The 20,281-nt window shown below is 35.5% G+C and overlaps 4 protein-coding genes across 6 annotated transcripts in view; 2 read left to right on the top strand and 2 right to left on the bottom strand.

Annotated features, from left to right (window-relative positions):
• The window catches only part of LOC129788589 (uncharacterized), a 95,401-nt gene extending 83,295 nt beyond the window's left edge, over nt 1-12,106 (bottom strand). Inside the window, exon 1 of one of the 2 annotated variants that reach the window (XM_055824789.1) lies at nt 11,839-12,106. Coding sequence is in view for 1 of the 2 variants with exons in the window: in XM_055824787.1 (XP_055680762.1) it covers nt 595-672 (78 nt within the window). In the remaining variant the exon portion in view is untranslated. Of the gene's footprint in view, nt 1-594; nt 923-11,838 lie in introns of those variants that run through there. The other variant, XM_055824787.1, reaches the window with a different exon arrangement.
• Nucleotides 12,107-13,887: 1,781 nt separating this feature from the next.
• Nucleotides 13,888-15,630, top strand: LOC129788596 (nucleoporin Nup35). 2 transcript variants are annotated; one of them, XM_055824798.1, is made up of 2 exons: nt 13,888-14,885; nt 15,380-15,630. In XM_055824798.1, coding segments are annotated over exons 1-2 (939 nt in total). In that variant the 5' UTR covers nt 13,888-13,947; the 3' UTR covers nt 15,381-15,630. The 2 variants fall into 2 exon arrangements, with proteins under 2 accessions (XP_055680773.1, XP_055680772.1); XM_055824797.1 differs by having other exon boundaries at nt 13,904-15,483.
• Nucleotides 15,631-15,790: 160 nt separating this feature from the next.
• LOC129788597 (glucose-induced degradation protein 8-B homolog) lies at nt 15,791-17,635 on the bottom strand. Its single transcript, XM_055824799.1, has 2 exons — nt 17,438-17,635; nt 15,791-17,363 (listed from the first exon to the last, which is right to left on the bottom strand). The coding sequence occupies exons 1-2, from the start codon at nt 17,565-17,567 to the stop codon at nt 16,792-16,794; spliced, it is 702 nt and encodes a 233-aa protein (XP_055680774.1). The 5' UTR covers nt 17,568-17,635; the 3' UTR covers nt 15,791-16,791.
• Nucleotides 17,636-17,922: 287 nt separating this feature from the next.
• On the top strand, nt 17,923-19,824 carry LOC129788591 (protein maelstrom homolog). Its single transcript, XM_055824791.1, has 3 exons — nt 17,923-18,140; nt 18,225-19,362; nt 19,484-19,824. The coding sequence occupies exons 1-3, from the start codon at nt 18,018-18,020 to the stop codon at nt 19,519-19,521; spliced, it is 1,299 nt and encodes a 432-aa protein (XP_055680766.1). The 5' UTR covers nt 17,923-18,017; the 3' UTR covers nt 19,522-19,824.
• Nucleotides 19,825-20,281: the final 457 nt, after the last annotated feature.

Raw genomic sequence — 20,281 nt, 5'->3', positions numbered from 1 at the left:
TCCTGCATCCCTCTGTCTCTGCCACATTGCGTTTTGACTCACTTTTTTGCCACATTTTTTTTTATTGTGCTCTCTGGAGCTTTTTTTTCCCCGCCATCCGCCCCCTTTCGGCTCAGGGTGAATATTGAAAATAAAATTTGTGTATTATTTGTGTCACACATGATTAATGCTACGCGAGGGGGTGGGGGGGGCAACAGCGGCTGTAGCATAAAAAAATAATAATTATGTTAGATATTCATATGGGATAGCAATGTGAGGGGATTGAAAATGGAAAAGTGAACGGAGATGCAGTATAAATTTTATTAGTTCGCAATTGCTGTTTGTTAAATAAATTTAAATAATTTCCCACCCAATTGGCAAACTCATGGGACACGCGATGCACCGCCACCCCCACCACACACACCACACCTAATGTGTTGTCCAAATTTATCGTGTTGTTAATTTAAGCGCAATGTTGTGTAATTTATGCAAATTAATTGCATATTATTTTATAGCTGTATCAATTCATTGAATGAGCTTTTTTTTCATGGGCTGAAGCTTTGGCTCCTTCTATACGAGTTATAAGCATAAAATAAATTTGTAAATTGAACTCACCGCACGACCTTCCACGGTCCCTTGCGTATTGAGGTTTGTGCCAAAAATCAGTAAAATCCACCACATAAAATTAGCCATTTTTTCCTTCTTTGAAAAAGAAAAAAAGTTCAGAGCAAAACTTCCGAATGTTTAACACTTCTTCACGCGGAAAAGATCAACTGTCAAGTGTTCAATGTGAGGAGGACCAGCAAGTCAGTGTACCCCACACGGATGATACGGAGGAAATGCCGAAAAGTCAACAATTTATTCACCGGGAACGTCTTTACCGGACAATAAGAGCGACCGTTGTGACGGAGCTTTCGCACAACTGAAAGCTCACTGCCGGAGTAAATGTTCTATGTTGGTGGTGTTGTATCTCACACATCCCTCGCACAGGCGCACCATGAATGTTATGAAGCACATTCAAGACTTTCCCCCAACCCCTCTCACCCCTCCCTGCCCCTCCTCACCCCAACAAAAGAGAGACGGAAAATAAGTTTCCTTGTTTCACGAAAATTTTAATCGAACATAAAATACATTTAATATTGATTTTCAATTTCCCTAATGGAAACTACTAAGCGAAGCGAGGAAAATTTACAAGACCCCACCCGCATGTAACCTCTGCCATGCAGCCCCACATCTTATTTCTCTCCTCTTCTCTTTTTTTATTCTCTCTTTCCTTAGTGTGTAAAGTCTTGGTTGAAAAATGAACCCAAACACTTGAAAGCTTTTGGCAATTGGTAGCGCATGAAGATTGTGACTTTATTCACACCGAATGGAGCTTTTTTTCTTATACTTTCATGGAAAGTACAAACATTCGACATGAAAGTGTACATGTGAGAATATTTTATTCATCCACTGTGGGCTCGCGCATTTCTTCGTGATCACAAACAACAACAGTGCAGCCTCAATAACAAATTTGCAATCCTTTCGTTTTTTTTTTTGACTGCGACATGCTCTAACTCACGGGAAAATGTACATAAAGTTTCTTCTGCGCAAAAGTACGAATTTATGCTGAATTTCATATCAAACAACACAACTATGTACACTACCAAAATTGAGAGTTATTGCATTTTTATTAGATACTTATTTTCATCCTTTAAAATGTCGAAATAAATTGTAAATTCTTTTATCCTTTTATTCCTGAGAAAATGTTTTTAACGATAATTTAATTTTTTTCTAAGAGTTTTTTTTTGACAGTGTAATACAATTTGCTGACAGAATTTTAAATGATTCTCTAACAGAATAATTCAATTTGCTGACAGAATCATAAATAATAGTCGCTGACGGAATTTCAAATGACTGCAATTTTTTGACTGAAAAAAATGACTGAAATTTTTAAAAGAGAGCTGAGAGAATTTTAACTAATTTTTGACTGAGTTATTAAAAGAAATCTGAGAGATTTTTAAGTAATTTGCTGACAGAATATTTCGATTAGTTGAAAGAACTTTACATAATTTGCTGACAAAATAAAAAAAAACACTTTTGTTGAAATTTTAATTAATTGACTGCGAGAATATTAAATAATTTGCTGATAGAATTTTAAATAATTTCTTGACTGAATTTTTATAAGCTGAGAGAGTTTTAAATAATTTGCTGACAGAATATTTCGATTTGCTGACAGAATTTTTTTGACAATTTGCTTACAGAATATTAAATAATTTACTGTTAGAATTTTCTGTTTTGCTTACAGAATTAAAAGATTGAAAAATTCCAAAAAATAGCCAACCAATTATTCATGCAAACAAAACAGAAAATACTTTAAAGAATAAAAGAAAATTCCCACAAATTAGAATTTTTTTTAATGAAAATATATTTAAGCGAGGAAGTGTAAAAAGGACCGTATATACATTTATCCTTTTTCTACACTGAACTTCAGCTGCGTTGTGATTTGTATTGCCATCCTTTAAGGAGGAGGATGAAAATCATTGGTTTATATATATTTTTGACAAGTTTATCAGGTGCAGAAAACGTGTAGAGTTCAGTTTTAGTGCATCGTGGCCCCCATAAGGGGAGCACGCGACTCTTTTTTTCCTCATTCACCATCTCTTCTATATTTCGCATTTTCCCTTCATTTTGTATTCTGCACACATTCATTGCATCGCTTTTTTAGGTAAACTTCCCAGTTTTCGAAGAATTTTTAGCGCAATATAATGCTTCATGATTCCCCTCTTCGTCCCTGTGTGCGTTCCCGGATTTTTCTCGAGGGAAAATGTTTATGTGGAAAATCTCTATTTAAATAAATGCAGAAAAATAAAAAAAAATTGGTTCAACTCTTCGTGGATTTTTTTTCCAGGGAAAATTCAAGGAAAATTATCTGATACCCCAGGTGGGAATTTTTTTTATTTGTAAAATCGATTTGGAGCTTTAGAGGGGGATGGGAAGAGAGGGTGTGTGTGTGAATGAATGGATGATTTTGCATTAAAATTCCACCAAAAGTGGGCCATTCACTTTAACATCACCTCTAGGGGCTGTCAACTAAATCCCCGTGATATCGATTAGCCGGAAAATTTAGCTATTCCCTCTCTCTCTGTGTAATAAAGTTTATCAGCAAAATGACGTGTTTCTGCTACCCACCAGTTCTCTTTCTATATCGATCGACCATGACCTACTTCTGCGTCTGCATTGCTCCACTGAGGATTTTGATGCAATTTTTCTCTTAATGCATTTTCCTCTTCTGCATTAATTACTTTTATGCATTTTCCTGCTCTAATTTTTGACTACATTAGACACCTTTTCTTCTACTGAGAACAGTCGGAAGAAGGTCTACAAATACCTTCTTCCGACGGTGAAGTCGCCAATATAGGAAAGAAAATGTGGCAAATAAACGTATTCACAGCACACAATGTTCCTCGTGAATGATGAAAGCTCACATATTTATTTATAAGCTCCTTGTAAACAAAGTGCAGAGGATTATGTTTTGCCTACTTGCCCATATATGTATATATGTACCCTGCAGTGAAGTTTAAGTATTCAAAAGATGCGCTCCATGCCATGTATATGCATATCATTCCTCCACCTCTGCTGAAGTAACTTCACACACTCCAAGAAAATTTATCTACCCAACACTGCACAGCCTCCGCACACGTCTTTGCACAAAACCTTCCCTCACATTATTGCTGCAAATTCCTAAATTTATATAAATTCCCCCCACTTACTCCATCCACCCCCACAACACACCTGTGAATGTACACCCAAACACCCCTCCCCGTACCACAAGATAAAAGAATGGAATGCGGCTTTTTCCCTTCAACTCCTTTTTTTCTCTTGTACAAAATTTCACCTCAATATCTCCGTGCCACATACAAGAAATTCTTATAAACTCTCCCTTTTTGCTTTTTCTTTTTGCCCCCCATATACCTTCTTTTCCCATGGAGAATTTCATTAATAAAATCCCCAAAATTTCTCGCATGGTTGAGCTGATGTTGGAATAAAAGCAGCAAGAGTGAGAAAATCCCACTGAATCATAAAACCATTTATCTTAGCTTCCACCCCCCACACACACACAGGAAGTCTTTGATGTTGAAAAGTTTTCATCATTTTGATGGTGAAACTAAAGCAAGTTATTTGCATAAGTTCCAAAATGAAATTACAAGATTTACTAACATTTGAATTTTCAATGTACAAACAGCATAGGGAGTGAGGTCGCAACACCATTTGCTACTTCTTCCTTTTCATTCACCTTCAACTTCTTCCCATTTCGACTTTTAACCAAGAAGTTTTAGATGAAATTCAACAAAAGGATTTTATCGTTCTCATTCAGCTAACAAAACATACTTAGGGGAGGACAGGGTAATTTGGCCATTTTGGAGAAAAACAAATAGTTCTATTGTAGGAAACTTTCTGGCCTACAACTTCCCTATACAGTCATACCCCGCTTAATCAAGTCTGGGTTAAACTCTTCTCACCCATTAATTTTAATGCGTAAGAAGAGTTTAACCAAGACTTGATTATGCGGGGTATGACTGTATAGCACATTTGTTTATCTCAATGAGAAATGGGTGAATTTTCCATTTTCCTGGACCCCTTAAAAGTGGCCAAATTACCCCCAAGCACGGGTAATTTGGATACTTTGGCGCACAAGTTATTAAACATGAAAATTTTTGGACAAATTCATTTTTTATTTTTTCGAATATTTTATTGGAAGATAGTATATTTATTTAAGATTCTTTTCCAGTAATTTTTCTGATAAAAATATTTAACAGTGCCTCAAACTTAAACATTTCCTGAACCATAAACGAGCATAACCTCAAAAAGGCCATTTTTCAAATTATCGTAAATTTCTTTTTTTAGCTTAAACTTTTTGACATACTTTGCTTACAATTATTAATAAATCATTAAGAGGCACAACCATAATTAATATCCTAAATGTGCCGCGGAAAATAATGCCGGAAAAACTCATGTGGCCAAATTACCCCACTCCAATTTTCCGGATAAAACCATTTCCACAGGAAAATCTGTTTGTGATATCGGAAAATGGATGACACTATCGTGTTTATGAGGGTTCAATGACCCTTAGTGACGTATAAACTAATTTTTAAGCTTAAAAAATATATCGTAAACGAGGTAAATTGTCGCTTCGCTCCAATTTTCCTCGCCCCGCTTCGCGGGGGGTTTTGCGCTTCGCGCAAATTATAGAGAGAAAAAATTGTGATGATTTATAAGTATGATTGGGCACACTCATCAAACCCAAAAGAAAAAAATTGCAAAGAGAAAAAATCATTTTCATACAACATTTCCGGCGCCAAATTCAAAAATTCGCAAAAAAAGCATGAGAGTTATATGGGGGCTACCTGAAGGGGGGCTTTGGGGGGAAAATGGATACGGCCACTCGAAACCGCCTGTTATAAGGAGCCTCTGTGCCAAATTTCATCGCGATCGGTCAAACGGTGTAGATTTGTATAGCCGAACACGACGGAAGATTACCAACAAACAGACCTTTCTTTATTATATAGATGGAGAGCACTCATCAAACCCAAAGAAAAAAAATTTGCAAAGAGAAGAAATCATTTTCATACAACATTTCGGGCGCCAAATTCAAAAATTCGCAAAAACTGCATGAGAGTTATATGGGGGCTACCTGAAGGGGGGCTTTGGGGGGAAAATGGATACGGCCACTCGAAACCGCCTGTTATAAGGAGCCTCTGTGCCAAATTTCATCGCGATCGGTCAAACGGTGTAGATTTGTATAGCCGAACACGACGGAAGATTACCAACAAACAGACCTTTCTTTATTATATAGATGACGAACACCCAAAATGCCAAAAGCACTTGAAAAAGTGAAAAAATGATTTTTATCAAATAAAAGAAAATCTAATGATTGGATTTTCCTTAAACTTGGTACGATTGATTATCTCTATGGGGAGTGTAAACTGTGAAGAAATGGATTTTATAGCATCTATCATACTTCAGATATTCTCATTAATGACTTTGCCAAAGTGACCAATTTGCCCCGTCTTTCCATATAGTATACAAAAGACTGGGATTAATTTGGTTTAAAAACGAAAGAATAGCCAGTAGAATTTCTGTCAGTAAAAATTACTGAAATATTGCATTAGAGTCAGAAGAAGCTTTGAAAATTTCAGAATGAAGACATTTGCTGATTTTCCTCGTCTCAGTCAGCAATTCATCAGTAAAGATTTCTTTTACAATTAGTTTAATTTAATTTAAATAATTCAAAGGATTTTACGTGAATGTTTATACAAATCTGTATCGTAACGTGTTGAGAGATAAAATGTCAGAGAATATGAAAAGTCAAGAGAGCTAAAGTTGAGGAAGAAGTCAAATGAAAATAAATTTGCACCCTTTTGCACCTTTCTTAACTCAATATTTGACTACAATTTCACTTTGTGTGTACACATAGTTTTCGTAGGTACATATCACATGTAGTAATAGGAATAAAATGTTATATAAATTCGTAGCAAGAGAGAGGAAAAGGGAGAATAAGAGGGAGAAATTGTAAAAATGCAAATTAGGCTGATGGTTGAAAATAAAACTTTTAGATCGAATTTGTGTGTAAATCTCCTCCTTCTTCTCTAAACTGTCCATTCTCACCCAGTCAATTTCCCTCCGTGATAGCGCAACCCTTTCGTCCGCCGGGAGGGCGATTGTTTAGGGGCAGCAAATAAACATTATGCTGTCTGCAACACACAAAGGGACATTCCTATGCTAAATAGGGGGGGGACCAAACACAACCAATAAAATATCTATCCGTCATTCATTGATCAAGTCAATATAAATCTTCCGCAAAGCCCTTGACATCAAACACAAGCACTGCGGAAGAGGATTGATGGTGCACCACAAACCCAAGCCGACGTGGGTGACGCCGGGGGTCCTCTCTTGCCTTCCTTTATCACAGCCACCAACCCACCCCTTTTTCAATGTCTATCGAACAAATCACAAATAAATAGCGACTAGACCTCTGTCGCACACTGAATCCTTTTGCCATATATAGGGGAGAATAGCCTAAATACGACCTCTTGCACTCTATATATCTTTTTTAATTTGGGAGATTTATGTTTGACGAAGAAATCTCTGAAAACTCTTTGTGCTTTTCTTTATTCACATGTTAAGGATTTTTTTAAAGAATTCTTTTTGAAGTAATTAAATTCAAATTCTGGAATTAAAGAAAATTAGTCAAGACACATTCCTTGCCATAAAAATCTAAAAATTAGATTTTTGTTATATTGTGAAATAAAAAAAATTAGGAAAATTTTGAAGATCTAGAAGAGTTAACGGATCAATGAAAAAACTTTTTCACTCCATTAAAGAACCAATAAAACCAATATTTTTATTTTATGGTACGAGTCTTGAATATGCTAATAACGTTTTTTTTTCAGAACCCACACATATTTCGTATAAATAAAATATGCAAATTCTATAAAAATTTAAAGAATAGTGGAAAGTAAAATTAAAATCTGATGAAAAAAATATAAACCAGCATTTTAATTTTATGGTTTATGTCCAGACTATTTAAAGATTTTTTACATGGCTAAGATCCATTTTGTACTATAAAAAATGCAAATTTTCGTCAATAAAATACAAGAAAAGGGCGTAAAAGTTATACTCTTTCTTTTCTTTAAAGCTTTCTTTTTTCATATAGCACAAAATCCAAAATCTAACGAGAATTGATACCAATAAAAACGCCTCAGGGGTCATAAATGAGCTATCCTCCCGTATAAAGTATTTCACACATTCGGAGTCATCTTGCATGGATTTCGATTGGGTCTACTGGGTGATATTTTTGATGGGACACACAACACCTCACATTTAACCCTCGGGGCCAAAAGTCTCCTCTCCCGGGCAACACTGAACACGATATATTGACGATGAGAAAATTTATTGGCAATCAGAGCGGAAAATCTGAGAGAGAATATTGGCATCAAAGATGAAATAACACGAATTGTGTTTATATATGGAACTCTCGGAACTAATTATCACTTTTCTTCCTCTTTTATTATATTTTGTTTGTGACTATACGGGAAATGCTTATGTCATACAGAATCTATTGAGAATATATTGTATACCAATATAAAAGGAAAAACTCTGCAATATTCAAGGGATGTTGATTATTGAGCTGAAATGCCAGGTTTATGTTGAAAAATAAACAAAAAAAAAGACTAATTTTCAGGGTAATGTTGCCAGACTTCATGGTTACCAATTAAAAGCAACCGTGAGGTACATATTTTTAATTGAAATATGATTCCAACTCAATTTTTAAAACATTTTCAGAATTTTCCATTAATTTTTATCAAATAACAATTTAAATATCATTTAATTCCCACATTTAATTTATAATTTTCAGACATTTTTGATTAAAATTCTATTGATTAAATCAATAATAATGTAAAAGCAATGAAGGACATACGCGAGTCAAATTACTCTCAATGCAGGCTCACCCTCCTTCGGTTTATTCCACTAGCCCTATGCACTAGCGTTTAGGGGTTTATTTATGTGGTCTATGTGTTTTTAAAATTGCCAAAAATTGTTCATTTCATTGGCCAATTTGAGCGGCATGTTTGGGCGTTTTGTGTTGTGAGCTTCATCGATTCCGTGGTTGATTCATGGAGATGCATTAAACCACAAATTGCCTGATATTTGTCTCATGTTCAAATGACGCTCTTAAACCATTTGAATGCGTATAGTTAATTTTCATCTGGGGAATTTCAAATAATACCAACAGATTTATCTCTAGGGCTTTACACACATGTCACTCGCTATATAGAGTATTTTGCCTATACCTCTCCATATAATCTTCCAAGATGATTTAGTGAAGAGATAAAGAAGTTTGCTTTACTTTAAAGAGCTCCTCTTTTATCGAAGTTTTAGGTAGGTTTGAGAACGAATTATTAAAGACATTTAATATGGGATAAAAAGAATATTAAAATCATAGCTAAAATATTTTTTTATCATTTAATTTGTCAAAAATCTATGTCTCTTTTCAACAAATCAAATAAAGTATATTCTGAAGCAGAAACTTACCTTGAGTGAAAGAAGATTTTATAAAAAGTCTCTATGCGTTGTATTTTATGCTCAACAGCTGAACTAATATGACATGGATACGCCTTATTTGATACACGTTGAATACCTTCTCTTATCTCACCTATACTTACCTCATATCCTGACAAATATGCTCATAAAATTCAATAGCTGTCGTTCATATTTACACCAAGTGCAAAAAATTGAAAATAAATTTAATACATTTCTAAATATTATTTCCTAGAAGATTTTTTATATTTCCGGAAAATCTCCCTTATACATCTCTCTAAATTCAATAAGAAGTACGAAAAACTAATAAGAGCAACCGCCACCTTGAACTATAATTGTTATCAAGCCAAACAACTTTCTCTATCTTGAAAAATTCAATAGAGCTATTTTTACTTCAGAAATATTCAAATTTTCTTTATAATTTCCACAAAGCTAGAAAAAGGGAAAAAGAAATTGAATTATTCCGCATTTAATGCTATAAATCAACTAATAAATAAAAAAAAGAAGTGGGCAGAGAGTGAACGATATAAATGGAGAGCGAAAGGATAAATTCACAGCGTATATGTGAATGACATTTTTTTCCTAGCATGCACGTACGATAAAATTCTCTAACCCAATTATTTCACGACATTTCTGTGGAAAAATATTGATTTTCTGATGTATGGAGCTGTATTTTTGCTTAATAGAATGAACTGTGGAATATATAACTAATAAATTACACACAGAGCATTTTTTTGTACACACAGAAAGGACTCACAGAAATCACTACAGAGAATTAATAATAAAGGAATTCACTATAAAAGGACAGCGAGAAACTTTACTGAGGTGGTGTAGACGGATTTTTGATTTTATTTAAATAATAACAGAAAGAATTTACAGAACGCGTAAAAATTAATTCTTTTTATAATTTTTACACGGCGTAGAAAAAGTTTACCCGGCCGGAATTAAATTGCTTAGATCTTAAAAAAAAAGCTCAAATGTATTCCACGTAATTTGAAAAGTAGAAATTAGCAGAATTTTAGAAAAAATAAAATTAATTCATCTTTTTAAATATTTAATTTAGAGAACCTTCGTAATGTTTATTTCCTGAATTTTAAGAACCTTCTCGCAGCTAACCCCTGACTTACTCAAGCCAGGGGTCAAACATACATATATGTAGATATGTGAGAAAAATGCGTGCTATATACAAATTTTTATGCAAATCATCAACTTTTCTAAACACAAAGAAATTTCTTTAAGAGTGCTGAATGAAAAATTCTTTTGTTCCTCATAATTATCGTCTCTGGTGGAAAAATTAATTTTCACCTTTTTGTAATTAATGGGGTAATTTAATTGCGCCAATAAAGAACCTTAAATTAATCAAACAACACCACATCCCCTCACATAAACCGGAAGAAGGTGGACTTTGAGCGCATTTTCATTTCTGTTAAAACTAAAATACTCCAGCATAACTTTCTCAATAACAAATGATTAAAAGTCTAATGTTGCGTGAAGACGACAAAAAAATAAAGCAAAATTCACAAATAAAACAATCACAAAATCAATTTGCCATTAGGAAGAGTTTGCGATAAAGTTTTGTTGAAACACCAGGCACCCCCACTGCTGTGGTAAAGTAAAAGGTGATTATGTACCTCAATGGGATGATTCTGCACTTTGCACGCTCTTTTCTCTCTCTCTCTCTCCTAACACTGGAAAATTTCATATAGAAAACTTTCCACCGGGACGCACCATACAGAAAAAATAAGAGGAGGAGGAGGTGGAGAAAAATATCCGTCTGCAGTTTGCTCAAAGTTTAGATCAAAAAGTCATTATCACCATGTTGTTGGTATTGGGAGATAAGAAGTAAAAAAAACCCTATCTGTGCTATATACCTATGTATGTACAGTCGTGCCTTGGCATAAGATAGTTTAGGATATACTCTTCACACTCATTATTTTCAATACGCGAGAGCAGTACATCCCAGACTATCTTATGCCAAGGCACGAGTGTACTGTACATAGTATGAATGAGATAGATGCTTATCAGTACATATTATGTACTTTGGTGGAAGAAATTGGAAATATTTTTTTGCATTGATAAACTTGCATTGATAGACTGAAATTAGAAAAAAATAAAATATTTTTCTGATTCTATAAAATGAAACAATTAATGTTCTAGGAATTTTTCAAATGCATTTTTAACAGAAATTATCAAACTGAAAGCTTTCTAAAAATCAAACATAAAAAAAGAGATTTCAAGAAACACTTTTCGAAACAAATCTTTCAAAAAAATATTTAAAAATGTTTTCAAATTAAAATTAAATATTCATACACAAAACTCGAGTACTTTACGGAAAAAAAAACTTTTTTTATATAAATATCTCACCCATAGCCATTGTGCATAAAATTAATTTACATATTCATTACAGCTATGGAAGTAAAAAGAGAATTTAAAATATCAGTACACGCGTGTGTATGACATTATCTAATAAATAATTTCCCAACTTAATTATCACCGAAACTGCTTTTATAATTTATTTCAGCTTCTGTAACTGAATCAATTTTGTGATAATTTTGTAAATTTTCACAGAGAATAGCATAAATTTATGCAATACTATGCGCACAAATAATATATGTATATGTACATACCTATACATAATCTGATTATTGGAATTATTTGAATTTATTGGCTTATCTCTCATACATATCTACTAAATTATTGATCTTACATAAATTCAGAAATGTGGGCGGTTGCATTGAAAAGGATGATTTAAATTGTCTGTGCATTTGTGACACTCACCCTCTTTTGGAGGTTCCTGTTGCACCATCAAAGCAATCAATCATTTCGTAACACCTGCATAATATTGAAGACACTCAACTGAGAAATGCAATAAACGCCTTTCAGTGTAGTATAAATTCCAATATGATTGTTCTACAAACAGAATATGCATTCCTTTGTTCCCTCCAATACTCCTTGACATTGATATTTCTCTACATAAATCCCTCTATGCAAATATATATGCGAGAAAATGCATATTTAACCGAGGAAAATGCGCCTAAAACGTCATAAAGCTACTTATAATTTTATATATTATGTATGTAGGTATGTAGATCGATAAAATGAAAAAAAAATTGAATTGTAAACTTCTTGTAAATAATATTGCTTCTTAGAAAGAACTTATGAATCATTCCTATTTGATAACATGTATACGATTTGTTCAACAATCAACTGCAGTATAAAGAATATCTTTTAAGGAGGTACCTATATTTTTTAAGTAAGATTATGTTATGTGGATTCTATGAATCCTTTTTCAATAATTAAGGTTTTTACGAATGCTATTAAATTATTCTTTTAAAAAAAATTAGTGTTTTACTTGTCTTGATAAAATGTCGTTCTTACAAAGAATTATCCAAAGAATTATTATAATCTTGTATGGTATGTTTTGCAGCTTTATTACAATGAAAGCAAGTACCTACATCTCACAACAAATTCTTGGTACTTGTTCTAATTACGAGTGTGCGATACTTTGCCCATTCTGTCGCATGGAATCATCACACATAATTCACGAAGATTGGGGAGAAAGTGAAGGAGATGCGGTGTACGAGGGAATCGCATCGTGAAAAGGTTATCTTGGTGCTGCCTCCTGCAGAATAATGGGCAATAACTAAGAATTTAATGATGAGTGAATGACAGCATACTAATGATATGAATCTCTGCATCAACCATTTCCTTCCGCTTATTCGCATTTTACGAGACTCATCCCCAAACATAATACAAAAGGCCCTTCAAACATGCGTGGACGATGTTATGCTGCTTAAACATCAACTATGTAGGTACATACAAATTACTTAACTCTGTGATGTGTAGGTACAAGAATATATTTATTAATTAAACGTCAATGATTTTTGCTTAATTTATTAGTCCCTAAGGAAGAAGCTTTTGGGAAAGCTTTTGGTTTATTATGTAACTTCTAGACATTAGTACTTTTTTACTTGAATGAGGAAAAAGTGTTCTTTACGGTAAAAATATTTTGCATTTAATTACTGACTTATTATGCTTATTTGAATCATATTTTACAATTAATGTAAAATATCATGTATTTTTTTTATCAAATAAACTAAAATTGTTTCCTGATCAATAGAAACATTCTTCTGACCAAACGAATTATTTTCTGATCAATATTTTTTTAGTACATAGACACATAGACTAAAATTCACTTTAATTTTACTTACCTTCATTGTCAATTGATGGTTTTGTTGAATTTTGTTGATCTTGTTGATCATAAAAGGATTTCTTCTTCTGTCTCTCAGCAAAGTTGATCAAGTCGTTGAAAATGTTGACTGAAACCTTCTCAAACTTCTCAAGATGGCGAATGTTACCTGACTCGGAAAACCCCCGTCTGAGTGTTGATTTCGTTGATTTCCATTGAATTTTGAGACGATAAACAGCAGACTCCCCCTTGGAACACTAAAACAACTTTTGATGAAGAATTTCCACGACTTTTCTAACATAGAAAATCATTTTTTAGGGAATTATTTATCTTTCTTTGAGAAAACCGTCCCCAAAGAGAGAAAGTTATGGAATAACGATTGAATCTTCCAGTTGGAAAGGACGCAAAGGCTCAATAAAATTTTCCAATTCCCTTTTCCATTAAAATTCTTCTAAAACGGAACTTCTTACAATTTTACTAAACATTACGTAATTTAGAATTGATTAAAGGTATTAGGAAATTGGTAAAATTATGAAAATTGAGAAAATCATTGGATTCCGTTCATTCGTTAGAGGTGGATTTTGAATTTAAAAAATTTCCAGGAAACCGTCAAATTGTTCCATTGCAAATTCCAATGCAGTTGTAAAACATAACCAAACTTTCGTGTAAATTTCCTCCTCGGTAGTGCGCTGTGAAAAATGGAGCCAATGACGCTGGGGAGCCCCGCTGGGAGTCCAGTAGGTGGTGGAATGACGCCAGGAAGTGGATTTTTACCGGCATTCCTAATTGGTGAGCAAAATACCCCCCAAACACCGAGAAATGCCACAATTTCACCCGGCAAGGGACGATCACTCGCATTTGGGGCCACATCACCCACAATACCCACAAGCCCGGAATTTGGACGACCACAGCCAACGAGGAATCTCTTCAGCAATCAAAGTCCCGCGCCCACGTCGAGTTTATTTGGGCCCCAGAAGAGTAATACGGGCGTTTCGGGGCCACCGACGCAGAGTTTATTTGATTCACTGCGTGAGGAGCGGAATGCCATCCCACAGAGCCCCACGCCGACATTTGAGGGGCTCCTGCAGCAATCAATGAAAGCACAAGCGGCCAATCAGTCCATCAATGAGAGCTTTAACCTCAATGCTAGCCAAATGTCACGATTGCAGTCGCCGGGAGTCTCCCTGGATTGCCTCGACACCAGCAGGAGTATCATGAGTCCGTCGAGGCAGTGTGATTTCTGGATCACCGTCTTTGGATTCCCACCGAGTGCCCTCTCAATGATCCTCACGCATTTCTCACAGTGTGGCAGCATCGTGGACAAAGTCTTGCCGCCGCAATCCGGGAATTGGGTGCACCTGAAGTTCACGTCACGCCTTGAGTGCGATCGTGCCATCAATTTCAATGAGAAAATCCTCGCGGGAACCCTCATGATTGGTGTGACGCGCTGCAAGGATCCCACACTGGTGAGCAGAGAGAATCAGGTGATCTACGAGAATGGCCACAGTCGCGTCCGGCCACTGACGCAGATCGCCCTGAAGAATGCCCAGAGCCCCATTGACGTAGCCCCCAGCCCCACGACGCCCAAACGCTCCACTGGCATCGTCAACAAGGCCATGGATTTCTTCTTCGGATGGTGAGGAACATTTTATCTCTTCCCTTTAGCCCCTTTTGATGATCCGGATCATCTCTCACTGCCCAAAATACCTTCGGAATTCAGCAAAGAGAATCATTCTAAATTATTTTTCATGTGAAATTAAATTTCTTTAATTTTTTTTTGGGGAAAATCCGAATCCAAAAAATTCCTTTTCTCTTCTAATATTTGTAGATAAATTACGCGTAAAATACTCTTGATTTTAGGGAGTGTAGAAAATATTGTTGAGAGTAGAGAATGTAAAAAAAAGATCCACAAATCTTTGAGGTTATGTTATGTTTCTGATTTATTATTTTTTTTAGTTTGATGAATAGTTTGAATTTAAAAATCCTTGAAAGGATTTTCAAAATTAAGTAAAAATCTTTAAAATTTGATAATATTATGTCCCCTTAGACTCCTTAAAAAAATTGTAAAAACTTCCTTTTAATTTTTCAGACAAGATTGTTAGTAAATTAATATTTTTGTTTTCATTACAGATTCTTTTTTAAATTCAATTCTTGAATGATTAGAATACAAAATTATTAATATTTTTAAAAATCAATTTTTCTCAGCTAAACTCCATTTTTTGTATTGAACAAAAGACCGTTTTTCCTAATTTACAAAAAAAAACAATAAATTGCAAAATAAAATGTAAAAGATATTTTAATTTCTTAAAAACAATTGAAAAAAAGGAACGACGATAGTTTTGTAATTATTTCCATTATTAATAAAATGATTATGAAAAATATTTCTTTTTTTAATTACCTTCACTTTATCGGCGCAGCGGTTTGGCTAAAACTTTTATTTTCTCAGGAGTCCAGCCTTTATTTTTAATTAATCACTGAAAGATTTCAAAAAAGAGATAAAACGTAAAAATTAAGAGGAAATTAGGTTAAAATAAATGAACCTTTTTAAGTTCTTGAATTACCAATTTATTCAAAATTTCCTAAAAAACTTTCTAAATAAAAAATGCTTACATTAGAATTTTGGGGATTGTAACAAAACAGAAAACACACGGATGCTTCTTCTAGCATCCCATTGGGCAGTTTGCTGGTAATTTTGACGGGAATTTCACAGATTTTCTTTGAAAAAATTGGATATTTTTATATTTTTAAAGTTCTATTATTTATTTTAGTAAATTGGATCAAGTTTATGGTAAAAAGCTTTAATTTTTACTTGGATTTTTTTTTTAAGTTTTGAATCATTTAAATTTTCTTTTATTGGTTTGTTCATTATTTACACGGATTTCTAACCTAAGATATTCACATAAATTCAGTACAATTTCGATTTTCTGTCTCATTCATCCCCATTTAATGTAATGGTAAAAATGTTAGGTTAGAAATCCGGATAAATATTGTAAAAACCAATAATTTGCAAAAGAAAACATTGAGGTTATGTAAGAAACAAATTTCCAAACAAAATAAACAAAAAAAACATTTTTTTCTATAAATGAGCCAATAGTTCTTTATTTGTAATAAATTATTCATAAAACTTTTATTTAACAAAATAATATAAAATCAATTTTCTCCATTTTTTCATGATTTTTCCTTGGAAAATTTGATTAGACGAGAAAATGTTTTTTTTTTGGTGCTCACAAAGAGCAAAACAAAAACTGCCCAATTATCAAAAAAAAAATTGATGTTTTTCTCGGATTTTTTGTTGTCAAAATAATAAATTACACGCGAGATTTAAATTGCAACGTAGTAAAATAACGTAATTTATACACGTAATCTATCATCACTGCTTCAACGTAAAGAAAATCAAATGGGGTGAATAATTTTTTTAACGTGAGCTCCTCCGGGAGGAACTTCCTGGGAGGGGGGATGTTGTTTCTCTTGGTGTTTTTTCAATCTTTTTACGAGATGGTGCATCGCTGCGGGAAGATCTGCTGCTGGAGCTCACGTTTGGCCTACATTTTTGGCACAATGGACGCCGTGGCGAGATTGCGCATCTTTGGATAGCTGATGTTCTTCTTATCGAGCTCCGCCTGGGCCCACAGGATGAGCTTGAGGAGGTACACAATGCGTGGGCTTGTGTGCTCTTGATTTTCAGACTTGAGAATGGCTGCATTGAGCTCGCTGGCCACCTTCTGACGGTGCGATTGCTCCAGCAGGTCGGCAAAGGGGCACTGCTGGGGCTTCTCGAAGGCCAGCAGGGCCAGCGTGCGTTCCAACTCACTCAAAACTTCCGGATTATTCTCACCGGCCTCGGACATTTGGGTCTGGGCAAAGGAGAGCGCCTCCTCAATTTTCCCAGCACGTATCAACTCAATGAGGTGCAGCTGCTGCAGGTGGAAGTACAAATACCTATCATTGTCCAACAGCTCTGGATGCAGCTGATTGACGAGATGCGTTGCCTCCTGGATGCGTCCATTCTGCACAGCTTCTCGTATGAGGATACGGTTGTCGAGAGAATTGAGTTCCACAGTTGGTTCCACACCAGCTTCCGCTTGGAACTTCTCCGCAGCCTCTTTGAAGCCCTCTGCAATGGAAAATAGGGAGAGTTTCCGCTGTGAAAATTTGCCTTCCGGATCGGCCTTTGTTTCACCATCTTACCTGTCACCAAGTAATTCATAATCATCTTATTCATCTCCGCCTGTGGGATTTGGTAGTTATTTAGACGCATCAACCACTCCTCCAGGTTCGCTTGAGCATTCTCAGCGTTCTTATTCTCATTGAAACTCATCCTCTGGGCACGAATTTCACAAGATTTTCCCCAAAAATTTGCAACTTTTCACCAAAACTTTTGTTGTTTTGTTGTTTGCCCTTTAAAAAATTTTTCGTCTTATTTGGATGTGATTTTCCACTGGAAGCGTCTGTGGAAACAAAGGAAAGTTTTCCTTGTTATTTCTTTGATTTCTGAATAAACGATCAAAGGAAAATTTCCTTTTTAATTTTTGTTTTTCCTTTTGAGAAAAATAAATAGAAAGCTTTAAAAGAAAAGAAAAAAAATTGAGAAAACCCTGAAGAATAGGTAGATAAATGTAGGAATTCTCCGCGGACTTTTTCCCAAATGCAATTCCCGGCAATTGGAAATTGGCAAAGAAAATTGTTTAGTGGGTGTGAAGCGCAGGTGAATGAAGGAGAATTTTGAGAATTTTTTGGTGAATTTTCTAAAGGAAAACTAGTCGTGAAAATGCCAAATAAGAAGCGTCAACCCTTCTATTTCTTCATGCTGGAGGTGCAGAAGAAGCAGAGGGAACGCGGAAAGCACTATTCACTGCAGGAAATGCCTGCAATTGCCTCACCAATTTGGGCTGTAAGTTTTTTTTCTTTCTTTTCCGGGAGTGGATGCTGATTCAGCTGGATCGTCTTTCACAATGTCTTTGGTGTTCATTTTCAGAGCATGTCCAAGGAGGAGAAGGCCAAGTATGAGGAGCAAGCGAAGAGGCACAATGGCCAGCTGGGGAGTAGCAGTAGCATTAAGACGTGCCACGGGATTGACTACACGGAAGTTGAGCGGGAACAGCGTCAAGCGGCGAAGCAGCAGAAAACAATGAAGGAAGATGTGAGGCAGATGATCAAGCAGGCCATCCTGGCGCAGAAGATCAGCTCCAAGACGTACTTTGTTATCCACATCAATTACTTTTGCCAATCACGCGGTTCCGACGGAGAGCCACACTATGATGCTGCTGAATTGGCAATTTTGGACTTTTCCCTCGAAGACGGCATTAAGCGTGGCATGCACACGTTCATGAAGCTCGATACGCTGCCCTATGGGTACAGCTTCGAGGCGACACGGCATACGAATGACACGCACCAGCTGCCACTGCCCCCGGACACAATTGGGCAGACAACTATCCGGGAAGCTGTGCTGGAGGTTATAAACTTCATCAGTGAGGTGGATGATGACGTTTGCCCGCCAATTTTCACCTTTGACGACCACATTCCCGTTGTCCGGAGTATCTTTGACGATGTCCTCAGTCAATTGGCCACGGCGAATCCCGGCGATGTGCGCATTTACTCCCTCTCCGAATTACTCTTCCACCTCAAGGCGGCTACGCACAGTCAGGCGGTCATTGCTGCTCCCCAGCAACCCTTTGCTTCCGTCTTCCTGGCTGAGAGCTACCTGGAACGCGGGACCTTTGACTACGCCGAGGGGCTGCCGTGTGAGTACCATCAGGAGATCGATCGTGTGCCCAATTGCTCCCAGACAAAGATCAAGGGGTGGGCTTTTTCAATCATTCGAAGCTGTGCCCCAGATCTGGGAATTACATTCATGGAGGGGAAGCATGAGCCCATGAATACCCAGCCGACGCCACAGCCCAAGATCCGCGACGATGAATCCGTCTTCACGGCCACGGATCTCACTTCCGAGGCAAATCGCTCGAATTTCTCACACAGCGCCCCCATTAGGAATCCCTGGGGTGCTGCCTCTCAAGCCCCAACAGGAATCAGCAGCACAGCCAACACCTCCAGCTATTTCAACACCACCAAGGACTCCTCCTTCGCCAATACCGATGACTTCCCTCTCTTGCGCGGTGAGCTTCCATTTTTTTTCCAAAGCCTCCTAAGCCCTAAAAAGCACTGAAGCTTCAAAAACTCACAGCTATTGCAAATTATCTTCTAATTAATTAATTTTTCTTTTTTTTCTCTTTGCAGACATTAAGCGCGGCAAGGGACGTGGCAATCTTCTTTAGAACTTTTTAATCTAAAAAAGTTCTCCCCTACGCGGTTTTTAAAAGGATCTGAAATTGCAATTGTCTTTTTTTCTAACCTAAAACTCTTTCCAACTGCTGAAAAACAGTTAAAATTGAGATTTTTCATTTATAAAAATTAAATTTTCCACGTAAATACTTGATTTTTTCAATTATAATTTGAATTTTTCTAAATAGTTCCTTTCTCTAAAAAAAAAGTTTGATTATGAATTTTGTAAAAAAGATATTTTTTGAGTAAAATGATTATACTGAAATGTTGATTGAATAAAAAGAATTTAAGCATAATTTCTTGGTTATTTTATTAGTTTTATTAATACTTGAAGAACACGAATTTCTAACCTCAAACTTTGAGCTTAGTTTTCTATAGCAAAGAAAACGTTTTTCCATAACACATAAATGTAGAATCAAGATAATTTGGATTGATTTTAATCAAATTGGCAGTGATTACCAGTTTGGTCCTCTAGAAAGACTTTTAATTTGAAAAAAGGATCTACTTTTTTTGTTTGAATTACAAAGCAAAAAAAAAATACTTTGAGGACATTTTACAAGGATTTGGTACAGGAAAGGGATTTACTTATCTATCAGAATGCTCATAGTTCAAAAGAACTACATTTTAGCGAAAGCCGCAAGTCTCTATCTATCCTAGAAGCTGAGAAATTGAACATTAAAGTGTTTAATACGAAAAACTAAAATATTCAAAATGGCGAATTTAAAAATAATAGGGTTAGCAGGGTTAGGAATC

The sequence above is a fragment of the Lutzomyia longipalpis genome, chromosome 2 (assembly GCF_024334085.1).
Source record: "Lutzomyia longipalpis isolate SR_M1_2022 chromosome 2, ASM2433408v1".
Classification (NCBI taxonomy): domain Eukaryota; kingdom Metazoa; phylum Arthropoda; class Insecta; order Diptera; family Psychodidae; genus Lutzomyia; species Lutzomyia longipalpis.
The sequence above is the reverse complement of the archived record's forward strand: the minus strand, read 5'-3'. Positions and strand labels throughout refer to the sequence as shown.

What these genes read in the sequence shown, in the direction of transcription:
- LOC129788596 (XM_055824797.1), top strand. Translation starts at nt 13,948, where the DNA reads ATGGAGCCAATGACGCTGGGGAGCCCCGCTGGGAGTCCAGTAGGTGGT.
- LOC129788597 (XM_055824799.1), bottom strand. Translation starts at nt 17,567, where the DNA reads ATGAGTTTCAATGAGAATAAGAACGCTGAGAATGCTCAAGCGAACCTG. An exon ending in TATGAATTACTTGGTGACAG is followed by an intron (nt 17,364 to 17,437) that starts GTAAGATGGTGA and finishes TTTCCATTGCAG; the next exon opens with AGGGCTTCAAAGAGGCTGCG.
- LOC129788591 (XM_055824791.1), top strand. Translation starts at nt 18,018, where the DNA reads ATGCCAAATAAGAAGCGTCAACCCTTCTATTTCTTCATGCTGGAGGTG. An exon ending in TTGCCTCACCAATTTGGGCT is followed by an intron (nt 18,141 to 18,224) that starts GTAAGTTTTTTT and finishes GTTCATTTTCAG; the next exon opens with AGCATGTCCAAGGAGGAGAA. An exon ending in TGACTTCCCTCTCTTGCGCG is followed by an intron (nt 19,363 to 19,483) that starts GTGAGCTTCCAT and finishes TTCTCTTTGCAG; the next exon opens with ACATTAAGCGCGGCAAGGGA.